This window comes from Amblyraja radiata, chromosome 1 (assembly GCF_010909765.2).
Source record: "Amblyraja radiata isolate CabotCenter1 chromosome 1, sAmbRad1.1.pri, whole genome shotgun sequence".
Lineage (NCBI taxonomy): Eukaryota > Metazoa > Chordata > Chondrichthyes > Rajiformes > Rajidae > Amblyraja > Amblyraja radiata.
In genome coordinates this window covers 162,165,489-162,184,073 of record NC_045956.1, presented here as the reverse complement: position 1 = coordinate 162,184,073, position 18,585 = coordinate 162,165,489, and the positions used below count along the sequence as shown (strand labels likewise).

Sequence of the window (18,585 nt, the reverse complement as noted above, 5' to 3'; positions counted from 1 at the left end):
TGTACAACTGTTGCTTTGCAAGATGACAATAAAGGTTGATGGATTGATTTCCCTCCATCTGCAGTAGCATCAGGATGCATGGCAGGATAAATCACATTTCAATTCATCTGGAATATACAAAAGCTCACAAAAAGGCTCGCAAAAAGCTCATTTCTAACTAAATTGACAATCAACTAATGGACTTAATTGACTTAATCACTCATGTTTAAACGTCCTTCAGTCAGTCAGTCTAATAATCAGTCGCATTTCTTAACCATATAGCAACTAAAGGTTCAAAAACTAAACTTATAAGGATACTACTAAAGTCATAAGGATACAAGTAAACTTATACAACTCCCAAGCAAACGAGAAAAGTAAAAACTAAAACAACTCTGCAGATCGACAGACCTTGTTTGCTGGCTACACGGATAACTTTATCGAAGTCTAGCAGGTCACCATTGGAACAAGATAAAGCACTTTTTGCAAGAAGCACTTTTTGCAAGAAGTTGGAGAATCTTGTTCAGGCCGAGTTAAAATAAAATTACTCTTCTCCAATTACTCTTCTCTCCCCTTTTGATTGGGCTCCCCAATCAATTTGCAGTGGTGCAGATGAACTGATGCAGCGCGACCCTCGACTTTAGCACGACATAGCAACCTGGCTCAATATTAGATGGGACTTTGAGTGCTGGCACTTCACCATATGCAGCCCTGACCTGTGAATGAGAAGCTTCAATCCATTTCATTTGTCCACATGGTTTCACACAGATGGTACTGGTGGCGTTAGGCAGACACACGGCAACTGCAGTTTTATACAGCGCAGTAACGCCCTAGATACATGATTTATATACAACACCTTTGCATTCGCTCATTTTACAATCCCTGATTCTGTCTATTGCAATAAACTCACATCCTTTGTAACATCAGTTACACACAGAATCTTTCAAACACACTACACTCAGTCCCTTGAGTCCTTATATTTCCTCTTGGTCTGATTCATTCAAAAACATAATGCTACCACACACATGAGAGGCTCTAACGCAAACGTATCCATTTACTGAAAACATCAACAATTACAAGAACATACTTATAACACTGACATCTTTCCAACTCAATGTAGTCCATTTGCAAGGTCTGAAAGGGACCTGCTGATCAAGGGGTCTTACCTGGTTCACAGGGCAAGCCCTTACCTGGATTATGCTGCTGGCAAATCAAACATCGCTGGGACAAGTCCAGAAGTTTTGGATGCCACCAGGTCTCTGAAAGCATATCACTTACAGCCTTGGCCCTACAATGATTTGCAAAGTATACACATTCAATAACCCACAACGCAAGCTCATCAGACATACAAGTCTGGGCGGCAGGCGTAACCCATAAGCTAGTGGCAGAAACGTACATATACCCTTGGTCCTGCCACAGCTGTTTCACCTCTGCAGGAGCGTCCCCCTGTATTTGACGTACTTCTTGGATGGTTGGCATTCCTTTTTCCGAGGGAGACTTATTCCTAGTATAATTTTTAGTCTGCCTCATCATTCGGGGCACAACAATTTGGTAACTCCTAGAAACTTTCTTCGCCGCCTCGTCGGCAAGGTGATTTCCTATGTCTCTGGGGCTTTAGCCCATATAGAGGGCTCTAACTTTGATAACAGCAAGCTGACTAGGTAATGGCCTGTAGCAAATTAGAAACCATTTTTTGTGAGATATCACTGTCCCTGAAGACGTTAGAAACCTCCCCATTCTTCCATAATTGCCCGTAATCATGAACCACTCCAAAAGCATGTTGGGAGTCCATGTAAATATTTGCAGATAGTCCTTCAGCCAGGGTGCAGGCTCTAGTCAGCGCAAATAGTTCGGCTTGCTCACATATTCGTTTTTTTATCTTTACCTGGGCTTCCCTGCCTCCAATAGGACAGTTTTTCCAAAAGGCTTTCACAGCTCTTAACATGGTGAAGACTCTGACCAATCCATATTATTGGTTTTAATAGCCATTGCGACGCTGGAAGACAAGCAGTTCATAAACATAGCACAAAACTGTGGCCAGTCATTTCCTTGCTGATACCGAGTGTCACCTGACTGGTTGCCGTAGACGGTTTTAAACTTTTCCAGAAAATCTTCTGCAGCTTCTCCTACCTCTGGTTTCATATCCAAAACCTTTGATATATCGATTGGCTGCTGGAGAGTGAGGCCCACGGCTGCCAACATAAGCTGTAATACTCAATTGCTGAACTAGTGCCCATAATTCTCGGGAATCGGCATGATATACGGATATCGTTGTGCTTTAAAAATTAAATGAAAGCTTGTGGATTGCACCTTCCCTTCTTGTTTCTGGGGTTTGGCTTTCTCAGCCAAGTGCTCCCTTCTATAGTCCCAACTGTGTGACCTCCTTTCCTCCTGGTTCTTCTTGTGCCTGGTTTCTAGACTGGGACCTAGTACGTCATGCTACGGGGTCGGGAAACTGGGGCTTCTCCTTGTTTGTTTGTGATGGAGCGCTAGGAGCCGAATTCCAATAATTTCCCCATGTTTCTCCTTCGTCTCCCTCTGCTAACTGAAAGCCAACCATTGAACCTTTTTCACCGGTTTTAGATTCTCCTGCCTGTTTGTCCTTGATCTTATCTTTTTCCTTCTCTTTCTCTTTCTCCTTCTCGTTTATTCCTTTCGTGTGCACACTCTTGTTTCAATACCTCCACGGGTTTTGGAATTCCTCCACTTGTTAATTTTATGTCTAATTTGACTGCATTATCTTGCCAATTGGACAAAATGGTTTTATCTCGTTCTTCTTCACACCAATTTCGCCATAATTCAATCATTTTCTTATTCTTTTTACTCGTATTTCTTTTCCATATTAACTCCTGGGCTTGTTTTATCAGATTTGGATTTTTTGGACCACCCAAGGGCCATTGTCCGCCACCCAATTTCTTTTTTAATGCCCCTGATAATTCTCGGAATTACTGAGAATATTCGGGATGTTTGTCACATAAATGTTGTAAGGGGCTGCTAGGATTCTTGGTGGTGTCTAATACATTACCCATCTTAATATACTTATCACAGTTAATATATTTATCACACTTATTACTACAATATTCACAACCAACTTATTCTATACACAGTATTAATATTCTTATGCTTTATTCTTACAACAATATAATAATGACGTTAACGTTTTACTGTTTCTTATTTAGCAACCGTGGCTGAACACTGGATCCGAATTCAATCGTTTTTAACTACATCCTACCATTCCAAATGGTCGGGATGAATTTAGCACTGTCGGTGTTCAGCCAACCCTTTTTCCAAGTCTTTATCTCGCCATTCCAAATGGTCGAGATTAATTTAGCACTGTCGGTGTTTAGCCAACCCAGTTTCCAAATCTTTAATTACCTTCTGCCATTCCAAATGGTCAGATTAATTTATCCAGTTCAGCCGTCAGTTACCATTTGTCATTCCCAATGACCGGGTCTCGCCATCCCAAATGGCCGAGTCTTTCCAAAAGTCTTATTCCATTTATCCAATCTCTATTAGTCATTCCCAATGACCAGTCTTTCCTCAAGTCTATTTATTCCATTAACAAGGTTTGTTAGATTGACTTGATTTTGTCAAGGTCCCGTGCAACACAACAAAGAATGGACCACTGGCTACAGATCTACGGTATAGAGGATTACAAAGTGGCAATTTACTCACTCTGCCAGCTGGTTCCTCAAGACCGCTCTGCACGCAATGCGACTCTTATTTCATTCATTGAGTTGCCAAGGAGCCTAAAAGAATCCCACCGCTGCCACCAAATGAGGATTCGGATTCTTTTAAGTCAATCTTTAGTTTAATAAAATTCAATACAAACACTTGTTACAACTTAACAATGTCTATTACAGCGCTGTAGAGTTCTTAGCACTCGCCACACAAGCCAGCAGCTCCGAGGTGCAAGTTCTAAGAGTCCAGAAATGCAAAGATTATATAGTCCTTAAGCATCCGTACACAATATTACAATATGGTACGACACATTCTTATCCTATCAGCATTGTCATTAGGCACAGCTTATTAGCATCATCCAATCACCTAAATTAACAAATTCAATGTATGTATTTGTTATCGCGCACGTGCAATTTGTACAAACTGTTGTACAACTTTGTTTATCGTAGTAGTTAATCATTTTGCGGTTTGGGTGTTCCGTCCTACACAATACTAGTCGTACGTGCGACCACAACTCATATGCCGCTGATAGTAGTAGTACATGAGGTGCGTGAGCAGCCCCCCAACACAGATAATAGTCAGTACGTGCTCAAGCAAACAATTCATACAGCTCCTTAGCACTGATAAGACACGGCAATACGTACTTTCAGCAAGCAGCTTCTTAGCACCGATAAGTCAGCATTTTCACTGTCAGTGAAGCTTACAGCCCAATAATAAGAAAACTGAATAGTTAGTTCTTTTTATTATTTGTAATCTGGTTTTATTCTTAATACCACATCCCAGATGTGTTTGATTCCATTCACCACCTCCAGCTGACAATCTTGTTGACTTACTCCAAACTTAGCATATGACAAATCTCTGTTGTCAGCTTATTACTCGGTGCAGTGGTTTTGCTCGGAGAAAAATCACTTTATTTATCTCCAATTAGAGATTGAGATAATTTGTGTTTACTGCAATACAGATTCTCTGAGAGCTACATTCCATTGACTAGGCTGTTATGGCTTGGATATAATCAAAAGATTGCCAAAAGGGCTGAATCAAAATTCATATATAATATTCTGCTGTTACTTTGAACATTTAGTTAGAAAATACAGCAATACAAGTTTAATTAGTGTGCGCTCTAGCTTCTGCCTATATACGCTGACAAGAAATAACAGTGGATTTTCACTTTCAAGTATAGAAAATGTTAATTTCAAGAAGTTTAGGTCCAGACACTAAAATAACTTTTTTTCCCTTCTATTTCCTGGTGGGAAAGAATTTAGATTTAGCTCAACAGATTTGAAAATTAAATTTAAATTAAAATAAATTATTTTTTATCAAGATTGTTTTGTCATATGTCCCAGACGTAACAATGACATTCTTACTTGCAGCAGCCCCACAGAATATGTAAACACGTACTCTAAACAATATAATGAACGTCTATCAAATATTTGTTAGAGAAGAAATTTTTAATTTTAATGAACCTGGCAGAAAATGTGAGCAGCTAGTGTCATTTTCAATGACAGCTTCCCTGCTCTTGGCTAACATAGGAAGCACGCACTCTCCCTCGGCCTCAATGAGGCTCACCCCCGAGGGAGAATGGGAGAGAATTTCCATGAACATCAAGTGAAGCTGTAGCACTCGTACAATATAAAGCAGAAAAAAGGAGAAATCCCCAAGCCTGGTGCTGTAGAACAAACCAGTAAAGCAGCAACACATCTTGAAACTAATGCTTAAACACTTCAAACAATAAAATCAGTAAGTCCTCACTAACACAATAGTAACCAACAGTACACAAGAGATCTGCAATCCCCGTACACAAATTTAGCAGAATGGAACAGTGAATAAGCAGCTGTTTAGACTTGAAATGGAACAATATACACAATTATTATCCACTATTAGCTTAATTTGTTCTCATCCAGCGGTGCAACATAAACCTAGCAAGGACTGCCTCACTGACCTACCCGTTTAAAATAAAAATACAAGATGTGGTTCACACTTGGAAGACCACAATCTGTTGTCTAACCCAAGATGCTGGTGGAGAGGCTTCATTTCTAATTCTTCAGCACCAATGATTAAGGTATACTCTAGTGATTCTTCCAGTCCGTTACTGACTGTCAACTTTCTGTTCCCCCATTACCGCTCCCATTCATACTTTAAAAGTTTCCTGTCATGGACCTCGAGAAGAAAGCTGCATCACTATGTAATACTTCTACACAACTAAATTCAACTACTGCAGGAATTTTTGAAGAAAAAACCTAGTGAAATGGCCAAGCTGTGAGATGGTGTCTTCCTCCCACAGCTTCCATGGCTTTTGCCCAATGCAGAAAACTGTGAATGCAACTTCACTTTTCAAAAAAAAAGATAAAGCAGTTCAGTTTATGTCACGTGTACTGAGGTACAGTGACAAGCTTTTGTTGCAAACTATTCAGTCAGCGGAAAGCTCCTCTAGTATCTTTGGCGGAAAGACAATACAAGTTTATTATCAAGGCATTTACAGTGTAAAGCATAGAACTATAGGCCATTAGGACTAATGTCCTTTGTTGGAAAAGGCCCAGAACCCATTTTTATGGAGGCAACAGCAGCATGTGTAGCAAATCATTGGAGATGAGTTCAAATGGTTTTTGAAAGGGGAACAATGTTTCATCCCTTTGAGGAAGCAATACACAGAGAGGATAAAGAGGATCAATAAGCACAATGTACTGTGCCCTCCATAATGTTTGGGACAAAGACCCATCATTTATTTATTTGCCTTTGTACTACACAATTTGAGATTTGTAATAGGAAAAAAAAAAATCACGTGGTTAAAGTGCACATTGTCAGATTTTTATAAAGGCCATTTTTATACATTTTGGTTTCACCATGTAGAAATTACAGCTGCGTTTATACATAGACCCCCCCCCCCCCCCCTTTCCTGGCACCATAATGTTTGGGACACATGGCTTCGCGGGTGTTTGTAATTGCTCAGGTGTATTTAATTGTCTCCTTGATACAGGTATACGAGAGCTCTCAGCACCTAGTCTTTCCTCCAGTCTTTCCATCACCTTTGGAAACTTATTGTTGTTTATCAACATGAGAACCAAAGTTGTGCCAATGAAAGTCAAAGAAGCCATTATAAGACTGAGAAACAAGAATAAAACTGTTAGAGACATCAGCCAAACCTTAGGTTTGCCAAAATCAACCATTTGGAACATCATTAAGTAGAAAGAGAGCTCTGGTGAGCTTACTAATCGCAAAGAGACTGGCAGGCCAAGGAAGACCTCCACAGTTGATGACAGAAGAATTCTCTCTATAATTTAAAAAAATCCCCAAACACCTGTCCGACAGATCAGAAACACTCTTCAGGAGTGGATCTGTCAATGACCACTGTCTGCAGAAGATTTAATGAACAGAAACACAGAGGCTACACTGCAAGATGCAAACCACTAGTTAGCCACAAAAATAGGATAGCCAGATTACAGTTTGCCAAGAAGTACTTAAAAGAGCAACCACAGTTCCGGAAAAAGGTCTTGTGGACAGAGGAAAGGATGATTAACTTGGTTTAGAGATACAGCGTGGAAACAAGCCCTTCAGCCCACCAAATCCACGCCGACCAGCGATCTCCGTACACTAGCACTATCCTACACACTAGGGACAATTTATAATCTTTACTGAAGCCAATTAACCTGTACTTCTTTGGAGTGTGGAGGGAAACCAGAGCACCTGGAAAAAAACAACATTGTCATGGGGCGAAAGTACAAACTCCGTACAGACAGCACCCGTAGTCAGGATTGAACCCGGGTTTCTGGCGCTGAAAAGCAGCAACTCGTAATGGCTCAGGCAGCAACTCAAACGGTGATTGGGAGAGGCTGTAGTAGGTGGAGGAATGTCCAGCACGTGAGAGGCAAAAAAAAGAGACATATGCAAAGTCATCTTGAAGAGCCTGTAGGATGTCCCAAACAAATAAGATAAAGGAGAATCCGAAATGATTCTATGAGTATATTAAGTAACCAATGAGACGGTAGGCTCAAGGACAAAGGAGATAATTTGTTCTTGTAATTTGATGTTGGCGAGATACTAAAGTAGCATTTAAGATCTATAATTGTAAAGGACATGAAGGACAGCGAGATCAGTGAGAAAAATACTAATATGCAAGGGCAGTTGGACATCAAGGTGGTGTTGATGCTTTTAGAGATCAGTTGGATAGATAAATCCCCATGCCCTGATGGGATCTATCCTAGTTTATTAAGGGAAGCAAAGGAAGAAATAACAGGGGCATTGACAAAGACCTATGCAATGTCTCTACTCACAGAATAAGTAAAGGAGGACTGGATAGTAGCTAATGTTGTTTGTTGTTTAAATACAGATAATCCGGGGGAGCGGCGGGGGGGGGGGGGGGGGGGCGTTGGCGGGCGGGCCTTATGTCAGTGATAGGGAAGCAACTAGAGAAAATTATTTGGGATGGGATTTACTCCCACTTGGATGAGAATGGACTAATTAGGGACAGTCAGCATCGCTTTGTACGTGGCAGGTCATGTCTTACTAACTTGATCAAGTTTTCCATATCAATGTCCCAATCTGCAAGGCTCTTAAATGCCATGATCATATTTGCAGCCACAGCCATCCATAGCAGTACATTCTAGGCACCCACCGCCATACAAAAAACTTGCACGACCCATCTCCTTTAAACTCCTCCGAGCTTAAAGCTATTCCCTCTAGTCTTTGGCATTTGCACCCTGGGAAAGAGGCTGTCATCTATGCTTCTCATAATATATTTAAAATAGGTCTCCCCTCAGTCTCTTCACTCCAGGGAAAACAATCCTAGTTTGTCAACCCCTCCTTATAGCTAATACTATCTAATGCATGCACAATTCTGGTAAACCTCTTCTGCACTGTCTCCAAATTCTTCCTGTAATGGAGCAACCAGAACTGTGCACAATACAACAAATGTGGCCTATCCGGATGGAGTTTTATAAAGCTGTAAAATGGCTCCCTGACTGTCATACTCAGTGCCTTGACTGTTGAAGGAAAGCATATCATATGCCTTTTTTACCACTATCTACTTTTTGGGGGATAACATTTATGAATGGAAGCCACAATTTACCTGTCACTGAGACAAAAGAAATGCACTACTCTTCAATGAAAAGGAAGATACTAAGGCATGACTTAGGTGTAACACCCACTGGTAACTTTGACTTGAAATAGAAGTTCAGTAGCTGCTGGGTTAAAACATTGTTCCGAAATACTGCCAACCTGAAGAAGTTATTGATAATTTTTTAATAAATGGTGAAAATGTGTAAGGGCTTTTCATCTAAAATAACAGAACCATCAACGGGAATGGAAACATTTTTACAGAATTGTAAGTTTGCGGGTCTAGATCAGAAAGAGAGAGAATTGCTAGGGGCTGAAATTACGATAAAAGACATTGAAGAATCAATAAAGTCCTTAAAAAACGGAAACTCGGCAGGACCCGATGGTCTAAATTCGGAATTTTATTAAAAAAATTATGATTTGCTTTCCCCACGCCTACAGACAATGTACAAATACGCTTATACTCAACAGAAACTCCCAGAAACTCTAAATGAATCTACAATCATACTTGTACCAAAAACGGACAAGGATCTTGAAGACCCAGGTTCATACAGAGCTATAGCCCTCTTAAATACTGATCAGAAAATATTAACTAAGATTCTATCTAATAGATTGAGCTTAGTGATCAGCAAATTAATACATCCCGACCAAACAGGGTTTATCCCCAAACGGTATTCATTTTATAATCTGAGAAGATTATTTAATATTATATACTCCAATAGAATCCCTAACGCAGAGCTAGCAATTATCTCGTTAGATGCTGAAAAAGCATTTGACCAGGTAGAATGGCCATATTTATTTTCGGTGATGGAAAAATTTCAACTAGGAGAGAAGTACTGTACATGGGTTAAATTGTTATATTCTAATCCAACAGCTAGAATATTAACAAACAAAATGTTATCAACTAAATTTAATCTCTCTAGAGGCTGTAGACAAGGATGCTCACTATCCCCACTATTATTTGCTCTTGCAATCGAACCCCTAGCAGAAAGCGTTAGTAACCATCCAGGAATATTTGGATACAATACTAGAGACACAAGGAATAAAATCTCCTTATATGCAGATGATATACTAATATATATTACAAAATTAGAAACTAGTATTCCAAACCTATTAAATCTAATAACTCAATTTGGTCAGTTTTCGGGATATAGAATCAATTGGAATAAAAGCGAAATCATGCCAATAACAAAATTCAATTTACATACAATACAACAATCCCCTTTTAAAATAGTTAAAGATAAATTTAAATACTTAGGAATCTATGTAACTAAGACATATACCTCTTTATTTAAACTAAACTTCCCACCCTTACTGAATAAACTACATAAGAATATTCAATACTGGAAAACACTCCCCATTTCTATGCTTGGGAGAATTAATGCTATAAAAATGATTTTTTTACCGCAACTGCTGTACCTACTTCAATTAATTCCGATATATATCCCAAAAACCTTTTTCAAAAAAGTCGATTCCATTGTTACAAGTTTTGTCTGGGATTATAAGAATCATAGAATAAGTAAAAAACATTTATGTAAATCAAAGATAAATGGAGGTCTGGCTTTGCCAAATTTCTTATTTTATTTTTGGGCAGTCCATATTAAAAACATGAATTTCTGGCTGGAAGAAATGGATCAACAACCAGATTGGCTAATGATGGAAAAGGAAGACTGTCTACCTTTTGAAATTGGACCGATCATATTTGCCCCCACAAAACTGCACAAAAAAACCTATAAAGAAAACCCCATAATACATAGTGGAATACGAATTTGGAAACAAATAAAAAAAGATTTAAAATTGAATAATATACCACTCTGCCTTCCCATTGTAAATAATCCTTTATTCAAATCATCCTTTATGGACAAAGGTTTCACACAATGGAAAAATTATGGAATCAAAAATATAGGACATCTTTATGGGAAAGGTACTTTTCTTTCATTTCAAGAGTTACAGCAGAATTATGGACTGCACTCAAATAATTTCTTCAGATATCTACAAATTAGAGATTATGTTAAATCTAATACACAAGTCTACAGGAATAGGGAATCAGAAATTCTTGATGAATGTCTGAACAAGCATCCTAATACTGAAAAACTAATAGCTTATATTTATAACACCCTACTAAATAACGAGGTACCACCGACCGAACCATATAGATACAAATGGGAAAATGAAATAGGTCATCCTATCACGAAAGATATGTGGGATGAAAGTTTACAACAAATACATCAATGTTCATTAAATGCCAGACATACTTTAATACAATTCAAGGTCTTACATAGACTACACTTCTCTAAAATAAAACTAAATAGAATCTTCCCACAAATCTCTCCTATTTGTGATAAATGTCTACATTTAGAGGCTAATTTAACACATACGTTTGCAAACTGTATAAAACTTAAACATTTCTGGACTGATATTTTTGAAATAACTTCAGAAGTTATTAATACAAAACTGGACCCAGACACAAAATTAATAATACTTGGAATATCAGAACAAAGCTTAACACTCACAACAAACCAAAGAAATTTCCTCAATTACAGTATAATAACCGGAAAAAAATTAATATTAAAATTTTGGAAAGGCCCTACAACCCCCACAATTAAAATGTGGATTACGGAAATGTCGGAGACCCTATACTTAGAAAGAATTAGACTTGTCTTAATGGACAAACAAGATCTTTTCCATAAAATTTGGGCTCCATTCATTAACTATCTGAAGGGATAGATTGGTACAGCACGAGGACCCAACTGAAACTTGAACTCAGGAATAGATGAAAAGCTATACTTTATAACCTACGAACCTTTCTCCATTGATGTATTACAGGTAACCCATTCCACCTCCCTTGTTTTTCTGTTGTGTTTTTTTTTTTGCTTTCCTTTTTATTTGTAACTTTCTACCCTCTCTTTTTCCCTCTTTCTATAAAAAATAAAAACACTAGAAGTAGAAGTAATTGATAATGGAAAATTTTAATAATGTATGACTGATGTATATGAAAAGTTTTTTTACTATAATATGTAACTACATTTTATAATATGTCTACTTCTAATAAATAAATTAAAAAAAAAAAAAAAATGTGTAAGGGCTCATAATTCATTCTCAACTAACGGAATCAGTTTTTCATGGTTTTTTGTCCGATATATCAATGAGGGCCACACACGTGGACTTTGCAAGGGAAGAACTCAATTTTATTGTTCATGAAAACATTTGCAAATAAAAGACTTACTGTAGATATTGAAAGACTGAAATAAAAACAGGAAAGGTTGGAAATTTCAAATCAGGAAGCATCTCTGTACCTCAAACATTCACTGTTTCTCTTCACAGATTCTGCCTAACCTGCTGATGTACACAGATTTTTAAAAAAAACCAAATAGATTTTTTGCTATGGAATTAGTACGTGCATAACCATGAATTATTTATACAACTATTGTCCAGTAAACGAATCCTCACAATAAAATTTCATAATCCACCCGTGGACTTTGTGGCAAAAGCCAAGATGGACATGAATCTTTTTAATATAAACTTTATCTATGATGCCAATTCCTTTGATATATTCCCTTTACAGCTGCACTCAAGTTCAAGTATGACCCCTTTCACTCACTTCCAAAGCACAAAATTTGTATTAAGTACAACTGATTGATTTGCAGTCCACATCCTTATATCATTAAATTCAATGTACAGTAAGTAACATTGTCATCCTGATCACGAGTGTTCTTGTATATTTTTTCAGAAGGATAGTTCTATCACTATCCTATTCGTGATGTTATCCATCTTTTACTACCACTATGTTAATCTAGAAAATGGAAACATAGAACATAGGGCAGTTTACTGTTCTGGATGTCAGATGTGGGAGGTCATGGAGTCTGAGTGCTCTCCAGACGTCCACATCTGCACCAGGTGCGTCGAGATGGGGCTCCTAAGGGACCGTGTTAGGAACCTGGAGCAGCAACTCGATGACCTCTGTCTGCTCAGGGAAAGCGAGGAGGTCATAGAAATGAGTTACAGGGAGGTGGTCACTCCAAGACCACGGGAGACAGAAAACTGGGTCACAGTTAGGAAGGGCAATGGGCAGAGGCAGGGACTGGTGAGTACCCCGGTGGCTGTACACCTTGAAAATAAGTACTCATGTTTGAGTAAGGGTGGGGGAGACAGCCTACCTGGGGGCAGCGACAGCGGCCGGGCCTCTGGCACAAATAGCGGTCCTGTTGCTCAGAAGGGTAAGGAAAAGAAGAGGGCAATTGTAATAGGGGACTCTATAGTCAGGGGGTCGGATAGGCGATTCTGTGGACGTAGACAGGAGACCCGGATGGTAGTTTGCCTCCTTGGTGCCAGGGTCAGGGATGTGTCTGAACGCGTCCAAGAAATCCTGAAATGGGAGGGAGAGGAGCCTGAGGTTGTGGTACATATAGGTACCAACGACATAGGTTAAAAAAGAGAAGAGGTCCTGAAAGAAGAATTTAGGGAGTTAGGTAGAGAGTTAAGGAGAAGGACTGCAAAGGTAACAATCTCAGGATTACTGCCTGTGCCACGCGACAGTGAGAGTAGGAATGGAGCGAGGTGGAGAATAAATGCGTGGATGAGGGACTGGTGCACTGGGTATGGATTCAAGTTTCTGGATCATTGGGACCTCTTTTGGGGAAGATGCGACCTGTACAGAAAGGACGGGTTGCACTTGAACTCGAGGGGGACCAATATCCTGGCGGGGAGATTTGCAAAGGCTACTGGGGAGACTTTAAACTAGTATGGTTGGGGGGAGGGACTCGAATTGGGAAAGCTAGCAGTCAGTGTGTAAGGCAGGAGGCAGAGAATGGTAGCACTCTGACCCAAAATGTAGGGGAGAGAGAAGAAAAAGAAAATTAACAGAGAATAAGAGATGGTGGGTTTCTTAAATGTGTATATTTTAATGCTAGGAGCATTGTAAGAAAGGTGGATGAACTTAGAGCCTGGATTGACACCTGGAAGTATGATGTTGTGGCGATCAGTGAAACATGGTTGCAGGAGGGCTGTGATTGGAAACTAAATATTCCAGGATTTCGTTGCTTCAGGTGTGATAGAATTGGAGGGGCAAGAGGTGGAGGTGTTGCATTGCTTATCAGGGAAGATATTACAGCAGTGCTTTGGCAGGATAGATTAGAGGGCTCGTCTAGGGAGGCTATTTGGGTGGAACTGAGAAATGGGAAAGGGGTAGCAACACTTATAGGGGTGTATTATAGACCGCCAAATGGGGAGCGAGAATTGGAAGAGCAAATATGTAAGGAGATTGCAGATATTAGTAGTAAGCACAAGGTAGTGATTGTGGGAGATTTCAATTTTCCACACATAGACTGGGAAACACATTCTGTAAATGGGCTGGATGGGTTGGAGTTTGTAAAATGTGTGCAGGATAGTTTTTTGCAGCAATACATAGAAGTACATAATAAAGAAGGGGCGGTGCTGGACCTCCTGTTAGGAAATGAGACGGGTCAGGTGGCAGAGGTATGCGTTGGGGAACAGTTCGGGACCAGTGATCACAATACCATTAGTTTCAATATAATTATGGAGAGGGTCAGAACTGGACCTAGGGTTGAGATTTTTGATTGGAGAAAGGCTAACTTTGAGGAGATGCGAAAGGATTTAAAAGGAGTAAATTGGGACAGTTTGTTTTATGGGAAAGATGTGGAAGAGAAATGGAGGACATTTAAAGGTGACATTTTAAGAGCACAGAATCTTTATGTCCCTGTTCGGTTGAAAGGGAATAGTAAAAATTGGAAAGAGCCATGGTTTTCAAGGGAAATTGGACACTTGGTTCGGAAAAAGAGAGAGATCTACAATAATTATAGGCAGCATGGAGTAAATGAGGTGCTTGAGGAGTATAAAGAATGTAAAAAGAATCTTAAGAAAGAAATTAGAAAAGCTAAAAGAAGATATGAGGTTGCTTTGGCAAGTAAGGTGAAAGTAAATCCAAAGGGTTTCTACAGATATATTAATAGCAAAAGGATAACGAGGGATAAAATTGGTCCATTAGAGAGTCAGAGTGGACAGCTATCTGCAGAGCCAAAAGAGATGGGGGAGATATTGAACAATTTATTTTCTTCGGTATTCACCAAGGAGAAGGATATTGAATTATGTGAGGTAAGGGAAACAAGTAGAGTAGCTATGGAAACTATGAGATTCAAAGAAGAGGAAGTACTGACACTTTTGAGAAATATAAAAGTGGATAAGTCTCCAGGTCCGGACAGGATATTCCCTAGGACATTGAGGGAAGTTAGTGTAGAAATAGCAGGGGCTACGACAGAAATATTTCAAATGTCATTAGAAACGGGAATAGTGCCGGAGGATTGGCGTACTGCGCATGTTGTTCCATTGTTTAAAAAGGGGTCTAAGAGTAAACCTAGCAATTATAGACCTGTTAGTTTGACGTCAGTGGTGGGCAAATTAATGGAAAGGATACTTAGAGATAATATATATAAGCATCTGGATAAACAGGGTCTGATTAGGAACAGTCAACATGGATTTGTGCCTGGAAGGTCATGTTTGACTAATCTTCTTGAATTTTTTGAAGCGGTTACTCGGGAAATTGATGAGGGTAAAGCAGTGGATGTTGTATATATGGACTTCAGTAAGGCCTTTGACAAGGTTCCTCACGCAAGGTTGGTTAAGAAGGTTCAATGGTTGGGTATTAATGGTGGAGTAGCAAGATGGATTCAACAGTGGCTGAATGGGAGATGCCAGAGAGTGATGGTGGGTGGTTGTTTGTCAGGTTGGAGGCCAGTGACTAGTGGGGTGCCACAGGGATCTGTGTTGGGTCCACTGTTGTTTGTCATGTACATCAATGATCTGGATGATGGTGTGGTAAATTGGATTAGTAAGTATGCAGATGATACTAAGATAGGTGGGGTTGTGGATAATGAAGTAGATTTTCAAAGTCTACAGAGAGATTTCTGCCAGTTGGACGAGTGGGCTGAAAGATGGCAGATGGAGTTTAATGCTGATAAGTGTGAGGTGCTACATCTTGGCAGGACAAATCAAAATAGGACGTACATGGTAAATGGTAAGGAATTGAAGAATGCAGGTGAACAGAGGGATCTGGGAATAACTGTGCACAGTTCCCTGAAAGTGGAATCTCATGTAGATAGGGTGGTAAAGAAAGCTTTTGGTGTGCTGGCCTTTATAAATCAGAGCATTGAGTATAGAAGTTGGGATGTAATGTTAAAATTGTACAAGGCATTGGTGAGGCCAATTTTGGAGTATGGTGTACAATTTTGGTCGCCTAATTATAGGAAGGATGTCAACAAAATAGAGAGAGTACAGAGGAGATTTACTAGAATGTTGCCTGGGTTTCAGCAACTAAGTTACAGAGAAAGGTTGAACAAGTTAGGGCTTTATTCTTTGGAGCGCAGGAGGTTAAGGGGGAACTTGATAGAGGTCTTTAAAATGATGAGAGGGATAGACAGAGTTGACGTGGATAAGCTTTTCCCACTGAAAGTAGGGAAGATTCAAACAAGGGGACATGACTTGAGAATTAAGGGACAGAAGTTTAGGGGTAACATGAGGGGGAACTTCTTTACTCAGAGAGTGGTGGCTGTGTGGAATGAGCTTCCAGTGAAGGTGGTGGAGGCAGGTTCGTTTTTATCATTTAAAAATAAATTGGATAGTTATATGGACGGGAAAGGAATGGAGGGTTATGGTCTGAACGCAGGTATATGGGACTAGGGTAGAATACGTGTTCGGCACGGACTAGAAGGGTCGAGATGGCCTGTTTCCGTGCTGTAATTGTTATATGGTTATATGGTGTAGGAGTAGGCCATTCGGCCCTTCGAGCCTGCATCGACATTCAATATGATCATGGCTGATCATCCAACTCAGTATCCTGTACCTGCCTTCTCTCCATACCCCCTGATCCCTTTAGCCACAAGGGCCACATCTAACTCTCTTAAATATAGCCAATGAACTGGCCGCTACCACCCTCTGTGGCAGAGAATTCCACAGATTCACCACTCTCTGTGTGAAAAATGTTTTTCTCATCTCGGTCCTGAAAGACTTCCCTCTTATCCTTAAACTGTGACCCCTTGTTCTGGACTTCCCCAACATCGGGAACAATCTTCCTGCATCTAGCCTGTCCAACTTTGCCTGAAAAAAAACTTTGCCGCGTAAAAATGTAATTCGAGTATTTGACGATAATAAAAGTTTGTAAAACTCTACTAATTTACAGTTAAAACAAATAGATGATAAATCCAACATTGCTTTCCCCGTAAAGTTATGTATCTATTAGTAGTTCCTGCTCCAGTCCCGCCTTTTTGCAAGAGAAAATAAGAGTGTTTTAGAGTTAATCCATATAGCAGGTCCCGCTTGGAGAAGGGGCGGTTATAGTTAGTGAAATGACCCCAATGTTTGATGTACTTCCTGCTCCAGTTTCCCTTCCAGACTCGCTGACTGACACAGTGACAGTGAGAAAGGGAGGCAGGGACAAGCGAAGGCGCCTCACCTCGTCCACCGTCCGCTTGGGAAGGTGCAGGATCCCCAGCAGCAGTTTAAGCTTCACCGCCGACGAGAGGCCGTGAAAACACACTCGGATGTTGTCCACGACGTCCTTAGTGAGCAGCGAGGCGATGCTGGGAGGCGCCCAGAGCTCATCGGCCGAGCCCAGCTTGTTGTGAAGCCACAAGCCTGTGTCGCTCTCCCGCATGGACGCCATCTTGAAGAAGGAGATTTGAATGGACGGGCATTACACGGGGCGGCGAGAGCCTTTGGTGTAGGCCCCGCCCCTGCTGATGTAACCACACTTGCTGCCTGGTCCACTAGCCCCGCCCCTGCTGATGTAACCACACTTGCTGCCTGGTCCACTAGCCCCGCCCCTGCTGATGTAACCACACTTGCTGCTTGTCCACTAGCCCCGCCCCCTGCCGGTGCAACCACACTTGCTGCCCTCTCCACTAGCGCCGCCCCCTGCCGGTGCAACCACACCTGCTGCCCTCTCCACTAGCGCCGCCCCCTGCTGAAGAAGGGTTTCGGCCCGAAACGTCGCCTATTTCCTTCGCTCCATAGATGCTGCTGCACCCGCTGAGTTTCTCCAGCAATTTTGTGTACCTTCGATGTAACCACACTTGCTGTCTTGTCCACTAGCCCCGCCCCGGTCGCTGCAACCACACTTGCTGCCCTCTCCACTAGCCCCGCCCCAGCGGGTTCAACCACACTTGCTGCCCACTCCACTAGTGCCGCCCTAGCGGGTGCAACCAAACTTGCTGCCCTCTCCACTAGTACCGCCCACCGGGTGCAACCACACTTGCCGGCCCTCTCCACTAGCGCCGCCCAGCGGGTGCAACCACACTTGCTGCCCTCTCCACAAGCTCCGCCCAACGGGTGCAACCAAACTTGCTGCCCTCTCCACTAGCGCCGCCCACTGCCGCTGCAACCAAACTTGCTGCCCTCTCCACGAGCGCCGCCCAGGGGGGTACAACCAAACTCGCCGCTCCAGCCGCTGCAACCAAACATGCTGCTCTCTCCACTAGCGCCGCCCAGCGGGTGCAACCAAACTTGCTGCCCTCTCCACAAGCGCCGCCCCAGCGGGTGCAACCACACTTGCTGCCCTCTCCACAAGCACCGCCCCAGCCGGGTGCAACTACACTTGCTATCGATCACAACCACAGATCAAATCTACTTAACCTTATCCACTGCCTGAGGATATAGGGTGGTCATGGAGGCACAGCGGTACAGTTGCTGCCTTACAGCAAAATGTAGCGCCAGAGACCCGGGTTCGACTATCCCGACTATCTCTGCGTAGGTTTTCTCCGAGATCTTGTTTCCTCCCACACTCCTACAGGTTTGATAAAAATGTAAAATTGTCCAAGTTGGCGATATGCAGAGTACTGCCCTGCCGACTACAAAATTCAGAAGGTAAAG

At 41.3% G+C, this 18,585-nt stretch overlaps 1 protein-coding gene across 1 annotated transcript in view; it reads right to left on the bottom strand.

Moving 5' to 3' along the window:
* The window catches only part of nelfa (negative elongation factor complex member A), a 60,585-nt gene extending 43,120 nt beyond the window's left edge, over positions 1-17,465 (bottom strand). The window contains exon 1 of the mRNA XM_033034405.1: positions 17,171-17,465. Within this exon, the coding sequence (XP_032890296.1) occupies positions 17,171-17,380 (210 nt within the window). The 5' untranslated portion in view covers positions 17,381-17,465. The remainder of the gene's footprint in view (positions 1-17,170) is intronic.
* Positions 17,466-18,585: the final 1,120 nt, after the last annotated feature.